Genomic DNA, 18,337 nt, shown 5'->3' on the forward strand with positions numbered 1-18,337 from the left:
GGTTTGCCCCAACCCAGGTATGTCGTGAAAATTCAACATGGCGGTCGTCGGACAAACAAAAATAGCTGTTTATATTTGGGCGAAAAAAGCGATACCGCTTTATTTCGAGTTCGTAGCGCGCCACGCACGAAGCTATAGACCTTTCCAGTGGCAGTCTCGAACGAAGCGATTGACAGCGTGCGTCCCTGGTTTTGAGAGGGTACGTCAGTGTTGCCCGACAGTCTGCGTAGGCGAACTTCCGCACGCTGGTAGAGGCTAAATTTCCGCGTTCTATTTTTTTGTGTTCTTTTAAGGTTTTTAAGAATGCATTGTACTATTTTCGGGAACAAAAACAAAGAAATGAAAGCTGTTTTGCTGAGTCCGTGCGCGACAGAACAAATGCAACTGGAATGTTGGTTTCATTTTATGTTGATCTTTTCACGGCACCATACACTCAGCCGTGTCAATCTACAAAGGTCTTAATCGTAGAAAATATTTCACCACACAGGATATCTGAACTGCATCGATATTCCCGCCCACAACATGAAATTCAACGAGTCTCATCAATCGAACAACATATATTGTACGTACCCCCCGGTGCCGCGTTACCCGAACAGGGGTTGAGATAGGTCTCAAATTTCAAATAACTCAAGCATATCCAATATACAGTGTCGACGGTAGTCACTTCACGACGATAGGACGGAATCTGGCGTGTTTTGGGGCGCGCTTTGAAGAGCTACTTTTTTTTTTCTGCACAGCTTCAAAGCAAATGAACGAACGTGTCTATTCCTGCCCCCCACCCCGGACCCGACCTTATCAGCTACTTTTCGCGAAAGCCAGAACATAGCCGGGAAGGCTTTTTGGAGAATATCTCAACGGAAATAATCCCCCAAGAACGTTGAACTGTCTCCGTCGCGTGCTGCTTGACGTTCGCTCTCTTCGTTCGTCTCTGGCGAAGGCCGTTCAGGCAACGAGCCTTGGTATTCCCTGGTTCTCACAGTGGAAAATAACACACAAAGGGTAGGCATCCTAAACAGGCAAATAATGTAAAAACTTCCGAGAAAATCCGGCGAACTTCGAATGCACAATGCAGGTGGGGAGCCACGCTGACCGTGTTTCCACAGCTCAGGTGGGTGGCAGAAATTTCTGGCTGGTAGGTGTCGCTCGATTCGCAAAATGGCGGCGGCCAGAGAGCTCTTTTTGCAAAGATCTATAGTGCCCGACGTAGGTGACAAGTTCTCGTGAGCCCGATGAATTGAAGAGCCGCGGGTGTGCACCCACCTCGCCCACTAGCGCGCCTTCCCCGAGGCGTTTCATTCGCTTCCTTGTTTTAATTGGATGAGACGTAATCTTGTTAGCGGGCCGCTCTGGGGCCCCTGACACCGCCGTGTCGCCACCTAGCGACACCCTTCCCCTCCCGCCGCCGCCTTTTGCCTTTTTGGCCATACAGTCGTGCTTCTAAGCTTCCCGGCCGACGGCTTACCTGTTTCCTTTTTTTTTCTGCTCTCTATCTCTTCTTCTCTCTCTCTGTCTCTCCTCCCTTCTTCCTATGCGATTTTCATTTCCTTTTCGTCTTCTCTCCACCGGCATATAGCTTTCTTTCATCGAGCTTAACTGAAGAAAACGCCGCTCCGACAAGACATCAGTTTTCGGTACTGCTCTTCTTATTACTTGTAATGTTTCTTTTTTGTGTAGGTGTCTTAAAGGAGCGATGCAACAATTTTTGTACTTTTGCGCAAATACAGCTTAAAACGGATCCCTAACGTTAATGACCTATGAAACACGCGTTCGTTTTTCACCCCACGCAATAGAAGTCCCAGAAAAAAAATTAAAGAAAAACGAGCAGCGTTCACCCCCTCAACTCGCAGCCAGAACAAGCGGCCACGTGATCTGGAGCCGATTATATGCCGCCAGTGTTGATCGTAGCCACGCGCTAGGGTTGGCAAAGCGCAGGACACGCGCTGAGTTCCAGACATTGTTATGGCTCGGCTGTGGTCGTCGTTGCAGCGATTGGACACGGGTCACAACCCGAATGCTTCTCCAGCTAGTAATTGTCACGAGCCCAAGTCGAGTGCCCACGCAATGCTCGGGTCCAATCTATGAACCGCATTCAAATATCGTCACTTGGGTGTACTGCGATCCCCGAGTTACGTCATCAAATTTTGCAAAGGAGAGATTGAATGAAAATGATCGCTTTTGTCCTTGAAATTACAGCGCAACAAAGGAGTTTCTTGCCCAATGGCGTTGCGTGTGAGTATCCTTGAGTCCCAGGTGTGCCAGTAAGCTCGTGTAAAGTGAAAAACACTCCAACTGAATATCGCTGCACAGCTCCTTTAATCCTGCTGAATATTCATTTCCTTATTTCGTCATTTCTAGTTGATGTACGGCGCAGCTTTCTAAGGACAACATTGATTGCACGCTATGTTCTTTGTTTTTTTTTTTAAGTTTTTTTTTTACGTATATTGTTTTTTTTTTTTTTTCGTACGATAACTTTAAGAAGAGATGCAACATCAGAGGCAAGACGTAACGATGAATAGATGGATGGACGGATGGATGAATGCTAATGGCTGTACCCTTTATAACGGGCGGTACCTTGCGCCACCTAGCCGAGAAGCCAAAAGTGATTCCCCCTTGCTCACGGAGTGATAGATACGAATGTCGCGAACCGGTCGAGTTTCGAGTTCGAGCAGGTTCGACTTTTTCGACCTTCTTGTGAAAAGGTCGACGAAGGTTCGACTCAGGTTCTACTGCTATGCGCATGCGCGACAGGCTGGCCAGTTAGCTTTGGATTGGATGGTAATGGCTAAGGGATGAATTAAGGGCAGCACTGATTGGTTATTTCAGTTAATACAGTACAAAAATTAAGTTATTAACTTCTTTAGTGATTAGAACCAGTTACTTTTAATTGCGACAGTTCATAAAAGTAAAATAACCCTTTGCTTGAAAAACAAATTCTCCAAACCTAGACATGCTTGTATCAAGGTCTGGCCACACTGTTCACAAAGTCGAACCGGTCGACTTTGGTTAAAAAGTCGAAGGTTCGTCGAACTGGTTCGAACCAGTTGAACCCCGAAAGTTGGACCTAAAAGGCCGGTTCGACAGAAGTTCACAACACCCCTAGAGATACACTGTTTAAAGCACCTGCACCGATACGAAGTGAGCGTACCTTCTTTTCCCGCTAAACTTAGCGGGAAATGGTTTTCTGTTCAATCTAGCGGGGATGTTTACCACGTCATAAGACACGATCACGTGACTTGACGTCACGGTGTCACGTGCCACCGTGACGGCTCCCGCTAAGCTCGCGCCAAACTTACGTGAACGTAAAATGCGTTTACAGGAGTTTTTTGGGAGCCTAAAGAAATTATTGCGCATTTAGCTTTATGCTTACGATCATTTTCAATGGATTTGATCATTCACAGTCCTTTACGCTCGTTTCGGAACCCTGGCTTGCGCAGAGCACACAAAGATAAGAGGAAGTTTTAGATGATCATATTCAAAGGCCCGCTACAGCTACGGGCGCGCGCTTCAAACCATGCTTCGAAGTGGCAACGAGAGCTCCCACTACGAGTAGCGTGGCCTGAAAACTCGATCGACTAATACCCTATTCACAGGACCAGCATAAAGGCTTTTGAAAAGGATACCCCCGAGCATTTAATCGCTCGCTTTGTCTTCTTCTATAGGCGGACCTTGGCTTCTCGCCGCCTACGCCGTGCCCGTGAGGCTCCTTGCGCCGCTCGTGTCGAGGAAAATCGGTCAGTCGTGGCTTGTGAACGCTCACGGGGCGCATCACCCAGATGCTTGTTCGTGGCGGCGTGCGCACGACACGAGTATTGTCCAAGGCAATTTTCGACAAAGAGATGTATTAGAGACCTTTAGGAAACCGTTGCCGTGCTCCGCGTACCGCAATACCGGAGCCTTTGAAGCATGCTTTTAAGCGCGTGCCCCGCGGTCCCGGTACCGCCCGGGCGCGCGCTTAAAAGCATGCTTCAAAGGCTCCTTTAGTACGGTACGCGGAGCACGCAACGGTTTTCTAAAGGCCCCTAATGTTATAACCCATTCAATGTCTTCGGAAGAGGGCGCTCCTCTGTCGATTGGGTATCCCCTCAGTTGCGTGACCGCTACATTGGATTGTTAGGTCCATGAGTGCACTAAATTCCCCAAGTCGTACACAAATGTGGAAGCACCTTCATCTTACACATGGCCGAAATTGCGCGGGGCGCTTTTTTGCCAACTCCGTACAGTCATGTTTCTCTAACACTGTAAAACCCTCTATTTTTGCTGGCCTGCATTTTCGCGAATCGGGCAGCGGTGTTATATTCACGACCCTTAATTTTCGCTAACTCTAAAGGCTGGAAATCGCCTCCACAGACAATAGAAATATTCGCACCCACTAAAGTTCGCGAATTTCGCTAGTGGCGAAATTCGCGAAAATTAGGGGCTCGCGAACATTAAGGATTTTACAGTATTGACCCCGTTAATAGGGAGTTTTATGGTGGAGGGCGCCAGCGCTTTGCCGATGTTTGTATGTTTGTTAGGTTAGTTTCAAACTGTTTGCGCATACAAAAACGCGCATATATACCTTTTCTTTTACCCTCCTCCCCAGTGAGAGACAGATCACAGATCCAGTACGGGCGATGAAACAAAAACAAAACATTACAACCGCGACTATGTAAAAAAAAAATATATTGTAACAGGCAAAGCAAGAAGGATGGACAGTGGCAATAAAATTTTAACACTGTCATTTGCGTGACGAAGGCAAACGATGCCCCCCCCCCCCCCCCCCCCCCCCCCCCCCGCATACCGAAAGATTTACAATTCAAGAAGGCGACGACAACATAGAAAATATTTATAGGACTGAGCAATGTGTGATACGTTCCCCCTAAACTTCGCGGAAACACTTAGTTAAATTTAGCGTCGGTTTAACGCTTCTTGATGCGTACACAGAGCGCCAGTGTCTTATTCAGACGTAGTATTAATGGACACCAAACTTTTCCGCTTGGATTACTGCCCTGACTGAAGGCTCTCCACCACACAGTATTTTTTTTTTTTTATAACTACAGTTTAATTTAAAAAGGGGCGATTGCTTGTTTGCGCTAACGGTGTCGCGCTTTGTACAGAAAGGCTCGTTCACACCCTTTTGCAATGACTACGACCGATTGAGACAAGATCGAATTTTAAGCGTTTTTGTGACGTCTTACGCCCGGCTGCAGCCGGTCATTAGCCGTCACAAAAAGGCTTACAAACCGGTCTTGTCTCAATCGTTCCTAATCAAAGACGAGCGTACGAACGGGCCTAAAGGCTTAAACAGACAAAACGGGCCCTAAAACACATTTTGCACTGAGAAGGCAATAGAGAGTTTTCAAAAGTGGGCGCCACCTGGTATGTTGCTGCTCCAATAATGCGAATCCGCCATCGGCTGGCCACGTTCTCTGAGCATGTATTGGGCGAAGACTCAGGCTAGTTGGCGCTAGCTACCGCCCGTTACAAAGGGTATAGCCATTAACATCCATCCATTAATCCGGACACGAGGACCGCGTCAGCGTTCGGCAAGGACTGGGATCCAATTACACGTACGCTTTGTGTCCGAGAAATGGTGACCACCAATCGTTGCTTTGATGGGCTTTTGAAAAGGGGTGTATTGTGGGTTAAGCTGTATTCGCGCTGTATTATTGTACGGCTGTCGGTGAAGTCATCCCGGTTCTCCTTGTCTATCGAGTAAACTCTCCGTCGTCCAATTGGGGAGAAAATTCCCGGGAAGCCTGGAAGCCGACATTTCGTTAAGGGGCTCCTGCCTTCCCCAGGGATAAGCCTTTTTAGCGAAGCCGGGAAGCTTCGCCGTGAGACCTCGTAAAGATGCCCGCGGGTTGCTTTAAGCGCCCCTTCTCCAGATCCAGGAGAAACCTCGAGAAGGAAGATTTCGCCTTTAATATCTTTCCTTTCTTTTTTTTTTACGGCTAGTGTGGGTTTTGTTTTCTATTTTTCTTAGCTGTGTACGTCTTCCGATTATGTCTCTTCCTTGTTACTTCATTTTGTTTTGCTGCATGTCAACTCGCAGATGAAGTAAAACAGCCGTTTCACTTCATCTGCGAAACTGTGCTCCGGCACGGGAGTGAGGGCATAACCAACACCACCTCTACTCGTTGTCGCATCGAGAAAAAAGGAACTCCTGCGCATTCATTGTGCGCTGCGCGAAGTAGTTTTTACGAGATTTGGTTTGTCGGAGGAAAACACTATGCTTTCTGGGCCCGTTTGCTCGAAGCTGGTTAACTAACCGCGGTTAACCGGATTTCCCTACGAGGGGGAATTTTAGCTCACGTAAGGACGGCGGGGAAACATGGCGGTGCCCCGGTGAGTGAGCGCCCGCTCGCTTTGGAAGTAATACGTCGTTGTAGCTGCAATATCGGGCGCGTTTGTCAACAATGAATGGTGCAGGAGGCTTTCGATTTACGTTACATCGCTTAAAACGCAAAGCATGATTTCGATTTACGTTACATCGCTTAAAACGCAAAGCACGCAAAGCAATTGCCTAAGCCTTATTGAACGCAAAGCGTTCATTTAGGCTTAGGCAATTCCTAAGCCTAAATGAACGCGATAGTTGTCGGCATGGCAACGTCTTTGGAAAGCGGATTGCCTTGACTCAATCGGCCGGGTACTGATAGCACACAAAAGCAGACAGCGTCCCCATGCACCTTTCGCTAAATTTCCCAAGCACCGAGGTGCACGTTACGATACTCCGTTTCACCTTAATGTTGTACCGCAAAGAAGTCTAGAAGCGGGAGCTCATAGCATTAGGAGCTGCTCTCAACGCACGCGAGCTTGTGCCGCCGAGATGTGCCCTAGAGCAAGGAGCTCGCGCTTTTAGCCTTTCCTGCGGTACATCATGAGGTGAAACAGAGTAGAGTGTAGTTACACGCGCTGCGCGTGCTGGCGTCTGCAGTAGTAAGTATTCTAAAGCAAAAAGCCTACAACAAATTTTGCCGTGCACGCGCGTTCGTCAAAGTTTTATTATGATTATTTACTTCGAATATTCTATAGACAATTGCAAGCATGGCGCCACAAGTGGTGCCCCATGCGTGCAAGCGCGTGCAACGCGCGGGTGAACGTAGCTTTGGCAAGCTCGTAATCGCACGGGCGTGCCTGCTCGAGCAGAGACATGCCGGCGGCCAGTCGCCCAGCTTGCAATCGTCTATAAGTGGAAGGCCAGCGCACGCGGATCGTTGAATTACACTTCCAGTGTTCTCCTCGATGTTCGGGTAATTTACTAATAGGCCAATTTTCACTGGAACCGAATTGGAGGTTTTTTTTCAATTTATGACGGTGTTATATACAGTTCTTACATGCTGGCCAACCATACTGCCGGTGTAACGCCCGTCTTTCACTGCTCACTTCTTTCTCATCGTTTCTAGGACTGAACTTCGTCGTCCACTTTCGAACTTGGAAGGAAATTTCAACGAGGCTTGTCTTCACTTCAGACAGCCAAATATTTAAAAATTTTCCAAACAAGGGTTAATTTAGTTTTACCTTACCGATTACCTGTACCACGAGCAATAAAAATTGTTTCCTGAGCTCAAATGTATGCCGCGCTGTGTCGCGAAAACACGTTAGCGCGCATTTTGGGGTCCCCCCCCCCCCCCCCCCCCCTTTAGGGAACCTCTCCACGGAAGCCACTTATATTCGCTACGGCCAGGTGGTGACACTAGCTACCACCCCAATAATAAAACACGGAGCTATCGCTCATCCAGCCCTCGTCAAACTTGGCTAGGTACTTTTAGGTACCTAGTAGGGAAAGGCGGTTAACTTTTAACCGCGGTTAAAGTTAAACGGCTTCGAGCAAACGGGCCCTGGCGTTTCAAATACGGAGGTCTTGATAACACAACATAAAGCTAATCCAAGATGTGCCTACATACATCTTAATTCAACACATGAAACGGGGAATTAGAACCGTTTCCGGAAAAGCTGGATTTTTTTTTTTTTTTTTTTACTACGGTTATACGTGTTTTGGCCACTTCAACGCGGTGCGAGGCGTCTGCTTAGCGCAGCAGCGACTATGGAGAGAGAGAGAGAGAGAGAGGGAACACCTATTTATTGAGGAGAATCAGAGGAGTTCGCTATTTCCAGAGAATATCAACGAACCTCTTTGCCCTTTTTGGCTGAAGCGCGGCCACTGGATCTAAAGAAAATCCAGCGACTGTGGCTGAAGTAATCATTTGTGAGTGTGGGTGTCTTGACTTTTCTCAACTGCGCATCAAGGTTAAATTATTATTCTAAATTGCAGATTGCGCCGTTTTTCCCATATCCAGCGGAGGCAAAAGATGAAAAAGAAAAGATCAGCTAGAACGTTAGGGAAAGAAACACAGAGAGAAGAAACACTTCATGATTAGCGGCGTGTATGTCTGTTTCTTCTCTCTGTGTTTCTGCCCCAAACGTTCTAGCTGGTCTTTTCTTTTGCATAAATGTACCAGCTAGCTCAACTATAACCCGTTATACAAAATATGTAATTTAGACCTTTTTTTTTACTATTATGCATGAAAATGAACGAAACCGATTAATCGATTAATTAGTCGATTGAAGGGTGTTGATTGATCGACTTAAAATGTTTAATCGACGCCCGCCCCTCGGCGACCATTTGCAAGTACAGGCTGTTGACGCCAAGAGCGACTTTCACTTGCTGTTAGCAATTCAAGAAGTTGGATCGGATAGAAAAAAATAAGGTGGAGCTTTTATACATGATGGATGTATCTCTGAAGCAGAAAGTTGTCGCCGCTGCCATTGCTAATGCAAACATCGGAGCGGTCAGAGATAAATTTGGGGTCATGCATATCAAACAAACAAGGGGCATCTGGAACACCCCGGTAGATAGAGGACTGAAGATTAACTTCGACCAACTGGGCTTATTTTGACGTGCAACCGAAATATCGGATTACACGGCGCCTTTCCGCAACTGATTATTTTTTTTTTTTATTCGCGCGCTTTCTTTTTGTTGCACGGGACGCTTGGGCGCGTGGTGCTCATCCTAGCTAATCCTAGCGCGTGTTCTGTGCGCAGCAACTGGGCTTCAACCCGAACATGAGGGTGAACCTCCGAGACCTGACGGCGCAGTTGGAGGAAGAGCTGAGTCCCACGGCCTTCACCGGGAGCGTGTACGACTTTGCCCTGGCGTCGTACGAACACGAGCTGCAGCACCTCAAGTGAGTGACAAACTTAGTGCCGAGTTCTTGCGCTCTCTTGCGACGAGAGAACATGCTGGCGCCATCTATGAGCTGACCCTGGAACTGCATTTCATTTGAGCGGCGGTTTTCCGGTGTTTTGCGGTATGTAATGTACGTACCGTCTATGAGACACACTCGTTTAAAACATTGGCACGATTTTTTTTTTCAATATAAAAATAAGGATGACGCGCGAGAAGTAAGAAAAGGAAATATAGGGTAATTGCCAGTGTTTCCCGGCCTCCCGGTAGATGGAGCCGACGTGGGCTCCATCTACCGGGAGGCCGGGAAACACTGGCAATTACGTATGAAGTTTTTAAGGAAATGCTGAACCGAAATTTGTATCTCACAAAATAAGGCCGCAGGAGCGTTGAACGGGACGCTACAAACTCCAAAACATCAATGACGCATCGAGATCGCAAACGGATGGGCGTATTTTCGGGAAAGAAGGGCGCGATCAAGTGAGGAATATTGACGTCACGATTATCCTGGAACAGTTGAGAATGAGGGGAAGCGGCCTCGCTTCTCCCTTGCTCGCCTCAGTTCACCTGCTCGAGGGGACGAAGCGAAGAGGAGAAAGGGAATGAGAATCGTGAAGTGAGATGCCTCGTACGCCTTGTTCAATCGTGCACTTCGAAAACGCAGCCATCCGTTAGAGATATCGCTATATGAGTGATGTTTTCGGGTTTTGCATCGTCTCGCTTATTTGCTCCAGCCTTGTTTTCGGAGCTTCGAATTTCGGTTTCGCATTTCTCTGACTGGTTTTAAAGGCACACGGTCGCAGGCAGTCGCAAGTGTGGGGACCAGCCTTTATAGGCACACTGCCATTTGTTCTCTTTGGCGAATCATAAACGTTATGTTTGCACGATGTTTCACTTTGCTAGGGCTACCTATGCGGATCGAAAGTTCCTCTGCCTCTAGAACAGGGGTCGCAATGATGTCAGGACGGCGAGCTCTTACTGGCTGATTGAAAAAAATAGTGGGTAGACCTCGAGGCATCTAGCATTAAGGTCTACCCACTATCCTTCCAATCAAAGCCAATCAAGTTTCCTGCGACAAAATCGCGCCAGATGCGGAGTCCAGATAGAGAACATCCAACACACTTCACACGCTTCGTACCAGCATCTTCCGCACTCCCGCACTCTGAGTGCGGATAAGAATCCAAAATTATTCGCACCCGGGGTGCGAATAGAGACAGCCGATCACAGTACAGTGCCAATCGGTCACTATGGATTCGGCAGTGAACAAGTACAAATTTATTCCGTAAACCCTGAAGGGAAGGAAACACGGACGCAGGACAAAAGCTGAGCTCCGAACACAGCTTCTCGCTCCAGAGTTTACACTGTCAATGTAACTAGCTCGCCTGTATTGTTGCTTTAACGTAGTATTGAAAGGTAACTCACCTGTCGCGATGCGCTTTTGGTTTTCAACAGCCTTCTCTGCTCTCCACTTTGTCTTGGGGTCTTCCCAACACTTCTTTAGCTGAGCCTCGTCCCGCTTCTAGAACCCGTGAGTGCTATTCAACTCCACGGTAAGGGCAGCCCACGCCTCCGCCTTCACCTGGGCCGTCGTCTTGTTTGTGCCCTTACTTTCTATAAGTTTGTATTCCGGCACTAGCTCCGCGAGCAAGGCTTCCTCGTTGTCCGAAAAAAACTTCTTCGGCTTGTACATCGCGTGGCAGATAAACAAAAGGAACTTTAGGAAAAAGAAGATAATGAGAAGTGAAAGATTGAGGATTCCGAGGAACCAGTGCGATCGTGAGAAACCAGTGCTAGCGCGAGGGACCGACAAAGTTCGCTGAAGAGTGAAAAATCCAGGATACCGAGGGACCAGTGCGAGCGCGAAGAACCGACAAAGTGCACTGGAAAGGGACAAATTGAGAATACCGAGGAACCAGTGCGAACGCGAGGAACCAGAGCGAGCGCAAGAGACCGATTTGCTGGTCGTATGTTGCCAGACGAGAATAACGAGGACGCGATGTGGAGTCAAAACAAGCCAAACATGCGTTTGTTTAAATTAAACACTCGCGTTCTCAGCTGCATACAATTCCAAAACACTTTTCACGACAATTGTTTTATAATCTACTTGTTCTACGTACTCATTTCGAGTTCCGACATAAAAATGTACTATTATCTCGACACCGGACACGCTCGGACTTTCTTTATACGACGGCTGTCGTATTAAAACGAGAACGTTTAGTGATGACCCAACGTGACAAAAATACTCGTATAAATACAAAGCTTCCCGAGACAATCTACTGGGCTTTCAATAATTTAGAGTAATTTAAAATAATTCTGTTATACAGCTGTGTCGTGCTCGTATGTCTTGTCCAACAGCATGCCTGGTAGCAGTTCCGTAAATGTTTTACACACATTTCTTGGCTTTATAGGAGGTCGGGGGATTTTTTCAACCCTGCTCCTGCCTTCTTATGGAAAAAAAATAATTATAATAATGTTACATAGTGGGGCCTAATTATTTCTTTATATGCGCAGAAATGTATTAGCATTACAAATAGTTTATACATACGATGTCAACTGGTACTGTGGTATGTACATACAAACCATGTGAGCAGAAAACATTTTTATTTATGATGACATAGTAACTGAAATAATGACACAGTATGATGACATACTGACTGATATGATGCCACAGTGACTGAAAGTCAAACAGTATATATATATATATATATATATATATATATATATATATATATATATATATATTAGTAACTCCGACAGTACGCATCTTTCACTTATATATATATATATATATAGATATATATATATATATATATATATATATATATATATATATATATATATATATATATATATATATATATATATATATATATATAAGTGAAAGATGCGCACTGTCGGAGTTACTAATTCGAAGTTTATTACGACGTTTCGAGCGGGAAGAGCAGTCCCCGCTCGAAACGTCGTAATAAACTTCGAATTAGTAACTCCGACAGTACACATCTTTCACTTATTAACTTTTCCCGGTCCATTGTTTTTATATTTACCTTATTTTACCTATATATATATGTATATAGTAGCGTTTATAGGACATAAATCAATTTTGATCTATACACTCGCACCCGTCTTACAGGCCTTACAGGTATTACAGGTAACGTGTAAGGTACTTCGGGCAGTCAGGGAAAATGCTTGGAACAGCGTCTACATAAAGCACATGCTTCTTTGCAGCGTGCAGGACTCTCCCACTGAACTACGCATGATACCATTTCGATATCAGTTAGTCGGGGAAATGCTTGGCACAAACATGATCACTATGTAGTAACTTGCAATCGGCCCTCGGGATTGCACGACGCCACTGCTCCAGGCGAGCGTCATTCGATGGAGTTTTAAACAAAGACGCCCGCTCTGCACAATTTCGGTACACCGAATTGCAGTTGGGAACGAAGCACGTCTTTCCCAGCCTTATAGCATAACTTGTTCTTTTTCGGGTTAAGGCTCACCTTCGTGCACGATGGTGGCACCTGTGATCGACTGAGCACCAAAGCAAAACACGAGGCCAGCCACTGACCGCACACCGCCCCCACACCACCGCACCGCGAAGAAGGCGAGCACGCCACGCCGCCGACACCGTAGCCGCCGAGGAGGGACCTCATACCTACGGTGTTTATAGCTCAGCGCCGTCCGCGGCGGCGCGGAACTAACTACTCCTGGATCGAGGCTAGCTCCGAACACGATCTGGTCGCTCGCTCCCCGCGGGAAGAGCGCCCAGAGTCATCACCTAAATGTGTTTCTTCCACCGTAATTCAGACAAACCGATTGAGATGCTCTATAAAGTACCTCCGGTTCGGAATGCGAAACCGCCTGAATGTCGCGGTGGTGGACGCGCCAAAATCAAAACGAGTGCAAGAAAGGTGACAATTTTTCGCTTTTAAAATTTCCCTATGATGCTTCTAAACTTGAACAGCTTGCGAGGACTGTACGTGCTGCCGCCAGATAGTTCAGAAGAAAGCCCGCGCATTTATCCTTTGTTTATACTATTGCTTTTGGAAACAAAACCCGACTACCGGGAAATATCTTTTGAAACAAGAAATGGACCGTCAAAATGTATTGATATGACCTAGAAAACTAATAAAATAAACTTTTACTAAAAAAAAATTGCGTCGCGAAGTATTTTTAGTAAGAAGACATATCTCGGGGTCGAGATCTCGAAATAGAATCATGTTTCGGAATCGCTCCTAACACAAAACGAGTGTCGCTATGTTATGATTTTATTTGTAGCCAAGTTTACTAACTTTCGAATATTCGCGTGGATATCTTTGGGTAAAGTATGTGGGTTTTCCCTTGCTGCTACCCGTCCCGGAGAATGACACAAAGCACCGGTTCGTCAAAACGTAATCATTTCTTTAATCTTACCGCTACGCGCCACCATCAAAGGAAGCCCTCACGCATACGCAACGACGGCGTTTTATCAGCGGCGGAGCGCCGCTCGTGTGGGCTAGGGTGCTCTTACGTGGCCGATTGCATTTGGGCCCCCTCGTAATGAATAAGCACAGATGATTTAGCATCCGGGCAACCTGATCCAACGCTTTGGATCCCCAGGTGGCCCACAAGTGGTGTATGTTTGTAAATATGTACCTTTCTCACTTTCCCGCAGTAATACTCTCTGGGCGTTAAGCATATAATGACTGAATGAATTATAAAATATTGCGCTATACGCCTCGCAAGTGGGCTCATTTTCGTCTTCTGCGCATGAGAAAGGAAGTAGCGGTGACGTCAGAACGCCGAGCCCTGATTGGCTGATCGCGACCCCCTATCTCAGCGTCGTCTGCTCCTTTGCAACGTCGTCTGCTCGCAACCTCGTCTGCGTCTCTCTCACCTTTTCTGCGACTTTCGGAAGTGCAGGTCTTTACGAGCGAGCTCGACTTCGGTACGTTGTTTTTGTCTAAGAACTAGCAGACGCGCATCAAGGAGGGAAGTCAAATGACTCACTGGCGAGGTGTCCCGAAGCGTCGAGGTTTGTTTGCTAAAAACGGAGAGGGTGTGAGCGTGTTAGTGTCCGCAAGTTCCCTTCCAAATACTTTTTCCCTCCTTTCGTGTGCGGCGAGACCCCTGATTCTTTAACGGCGTCGGCGGGTTGGCGCAGTTAATATCGTCTGCGTTACGCCTGCTAGTCAAAGCGATGGCTGCTTTACCTTTCCCGCGTCTGCGGGAGATTCACCGCTTTTTCACCGGCGAGAGTCACCGTTGCCTCGGGAAACAAGGAGATAACAAGAGGAAGAAAGTGACCTCTTAATCTAAAACTGAGGTCAGCGATTAAAGTATAATACGGGAAGGGTTCACAAGGGTCGCGCGGGCATATTCCATTCAGCACACCAGCCGGCCGTGGGCAGACGGTCGCCGAGTCGCGGAGTGCCTGCTAGGCCTAACTGCCGTGCTCGCTTGGTCGCGTTCGGTGGAATCGTGGCTGTTGGAGCTTTTCCCGGGTGTTTGTGAATCCAGCGTTCTTGTTCGTCGTGGTCTGTTTCAAGTACTTTTTACTTTTTTTTCTTGCTGCTTGAAGTCGGGACGCGTGAGAAGCGCACGTAGAAAAATAAACTTCCGTTGGTCGTCGCGACCGCGACGCTGTCGGCCATGCTCATTTGATCGTAAGAAGTGCGTAAGACAGCTTCGGAGCTGTCGTAGGATTTCGTTGTAACCTGCGCAAAACTTACGAAAATTTCGTTTCGTGAATACGGATTTGTTCTTAAGTTATGTCTTACGCACATTTTCGGCGTAAGATCGTCGCCTGCACTTCCAAAAGTCGCAGGAAAGGTAAGACAGGCGCAGACGACGTTGCGAGCAGACGACGTGGTAAAGGAGCAAACGACGCTCAGATAGGGGGGCCGCGATCAGCCAATCAGGGCTCGGCGTTCTGACGTCACCGATACCCCCTGCGCAAGAAGCAGACGAACTTGCCCTCCGCATTCCTTTTCCTTTTGTTTAGGGAGGTGAACGTTATTGTTTTAATAAGAGCTGCCCTCCCAAAACGTCCTGACTACCTTTGACCGCCCACTAATCCGTCTTACGTGCTCCCATATGGAGCGCGAAATGGTTCCCGACCGACAGACGATAGTCGTTTCTTTGTGGACATCCCTTTAGAAGTTCCCCGAAGGGGTTTTTTACTACGACCTTTCAGGGCTTTAAATGTATACTTATTTACTTTAGGCGGATCGTAGAAAAAAGTTGGTGACAGATTAGCAGTTTATAAGAAGATCCTCCCACCTTTTTCAACTTCAGCAAGAACCCCGCAGGGGGCACCTGCATTAGTAGGTGTTTGATGAGTGGCGTCACCACGAACCTCGAGCCATGCATGCGGGTTCGCGCCCACATCTGGCTGTGCGTGGCTTTCCCGTGTTCGGAGAAAATGGCATCTTGGTGGTTCAGCCGAGCCCGGAGTAGGTTTGACCTTTCGGTGCCCCGCGGGTGAGGCAATACACCACTTGGGCCCCCGTTTCTCGTAGACGGGTGTCCTGGCTTGGCCCGACCAAGATGATTCAGTCAGTCGTTTCTTTTCCTCTCCTATCTTTAACTTCACTCTTCTTTTCCTCTTCTTTCCTATTTCATTTTTGGCGGCCAGGGCTAGCCTTTGGTGGCGACAGAACTCTTTCTTGATCCACACTTAGTTATAGCATCCTGGTAGGAGTGGTAGAGTAACATACTCTGGCAAGCCAGACCTGTTATGAGATGTCACCTATCCCCTTGTTGGACTCCGTGGTGGGTGGTGCGCTACAGATGCCGAAGTCATTCCCATTTCTCATGGGTTCTTAACTGAACACAAATCCTGAACGGGCCCTGAAAAGGGTCCGGACCGAAGTACACATTACACAAGCGTTTGTACCTGTGGAGAAGTTTTCTCGATTTCTCGTGATGCATTTCGAAACCGAAAAACCGTTATCCAAGCTATTTCCCTTCCTGGTTTCTAAGACTCTCGAATCTGCAATTGGGAGGAATTTCAAAGCTAAAAAATGCCACCTGGAGATTTCCTGAAATGTAGATAACCTTCTTGACCAAGGAGTCATTGCTGCAAAACGATTTTTTTTTTATTCGTCGGGACGGTCAAGAGATGAAGACGAAGCATGTCATTTTGACTTTTGAGCTGAAGACGCTTCCAGAATCACTGAAATCAGGATATCTAAACTGTAGATTTCGGCCGTATGTGCCAAATCCTCAATGTTGCTTTCATTGCCAGAGGTATGACCATAGCGCCCAGAGCTGCCGTGGAAAGACAATGTGTGCCAAGTGTGACAAAAATTACCACCCAGCAGAGAACTGCTTAAATGCACCTTTCTGCATCAACTGCAATTAACATTGTCTATACGAATGTTTTAAATCGTCACTGCGTTTTTTTTAGAAAGGATCGTGACTCAGACCATTATTCTGGGGATGTTTCCATTGCTGTATGGAGTGGCATAGCGTGTGTAGAAGTACCTCTGTGTACATCACTGAAAGCAGTTGTGGTACGTTTTCTTGCTGTTCGTCTTATTACGGTTGTGTCTTTGTATTTACCACTTCATTGTTAACTGCATCTTCATGATCTTCAATGATTGGTTCGGCAACTTCCAGAGCCTTTTTAGTTTGTGGTGATGTTAGTACTCACAGTCCCATGTGGGGGCAGTAAGCTTATTGACTCTCATGGCGCTGTTGTAGCAAGTTTTTACTTTGCTCAGATGTATGTCGTTTAAATGAGAAAGAACCAACGTTTTGTAGTTCTACTTATAATTACTCCACAGTCATTGACCTCTCCATCTCATCACCATCATTACTTCCTTGTTGTTGTTTTTGTTGTTGTTGTTTTTGTCTAAGGTTTTAAACAACTTATTCTGGAGCGATCACTTCGCGGTTGTAGTTGAAAGCCTCGTTCCTCTGCCGACTATTTTAAAAAGGAATTCCTAGGTGGAAATTGGACAAAGCCGACTGGGCACTCTTTAAACTTGATGCAGTGTTTGGCCCATCAGTCCTAGCAAATTTGTCACCCGAAGGAGCGAAAATGTATGTTACCGAGCAAATCATAAGTGCCGCCGAAGACGCCATTCCTCGCATCTCTTAAAATATACCCAAGCGCTGTAAGCCTTAGTGGAATGAAGAATATGCCACCACAAGGAAAAAGCGGCATAGATCACGGGATACCCTTCGGAGGTACGCTAGTGCTTCAAATAGGATAGAATTTAAAATATTAAAAGCAAAGGCCCGGTGGACTAGGAGAGAAGCTATGCGGGAGTCACGGACCTAGTACATTTCTACCTAAATAGTTTTGTCTCGGAGAGGGAAGTTTGGAATAGGCACAAAAAAGTCAAAGAGGGTTACCATTGTTTTGATATTCCTTTGTTTAGCTCCCCTGCTAATTTGCTGAAAGATGTTGCTAATGTGCTTGGAGAGCACTTCGAAAATTTTTACAGCTCACGAAATTGTCGGACGGAATTTAAACATTGTAAGGCAAGTGCAGGGTGTCACCGTATTCCCATGTCCAGTTGTAGCTCCGAGTCATACAACAATCCTTTCACAATGCAAGAATTAGAGTTGGTTGGGTGATTTCAGATAAGATCGACCAAAGCATGGCTAGTCGACATTTTCAAATCAACTGATGTTTTTATATGTTATTGTCTAGTGTCTGGTATGAACGAATCCAAACTTAGTTTTGACTAGAAAAAATACTTGGGGACAGGAAAAATCGTAAGGCATGAGGTGGTGGACAGTTGCATTAACGCGCACTGATGGAGGGGGCCCGTTTGAGAGTGAATAACTAAAGCGATAACATTAGGAGAACTCTAATACCTTTTAGGCGCAAACTATGGGTAAAGCTTGCTTGTAATATAAAGTAATCATATTTATTTAAAATTTATTTATTTTTCTAAAAATTGACAAACATGCCTGCTCGAACGACAAATGGCAAACGTTGGAGGTCTGTATCTCATGAAATAATTTAATCATTATGATATAATTTGCAGATATTATTCTACTAATATATAGCTCATATTTAAAAAATAACTAAGGTATCTGTGTGATACAATAGTTAGGATATATTTAGTCCAACATTGAAAAAAAATCAAACAAAGAAAAATTCCGATGCGAATAAAAAAAAAACTCCACCCTCGATTTTTTTTAAGTTTAGGTAACCTGTTATACTCTATTTCGGCA

At 46.3% G+C, this 18,337-nt stretch overlaps 1 protein-coding gene across 1 annotated transcript in view; it reads left to right on the forward strand.

Moving 5' to 3' along the window:
- Positions 1–9,171, forward strand: part of LOC120851169 — a 534,438-nt gene extending 525,267 nt beyond the window's left edge. Inside the window, exon 10 of the mRNA XM_042288512.1 lies at positions 9,025–9,171. Within this exon, the coding sequence (XP_042144446.1) occupies positions 9,025–9,171 (147 nt within the window). The remainder of the gene's footprint in view (positions 1–9,024) is intronic.
- Positions 9,172–18,337: the final 9,166 nt, after the last annotated feature.

The sequence above is a fragment of the Ixodes scapularis genome, unplaced genomic scaffold, assembly GCF_016920785.2.
Source record: "Ixodes scapularis isolate PalLabHiFi unplaced genomic scaffold, ASM1692078v2 PGA_scaffold10__122_contigs__length_95168666, whole genome shotgun sequence".
Taxonomy (NCBI): Eukaryota; Metazoa; Arthropoda; class Arachnida; order Ixodida; family Ixodidae; genus Ixodes; species Ixodes scapularis.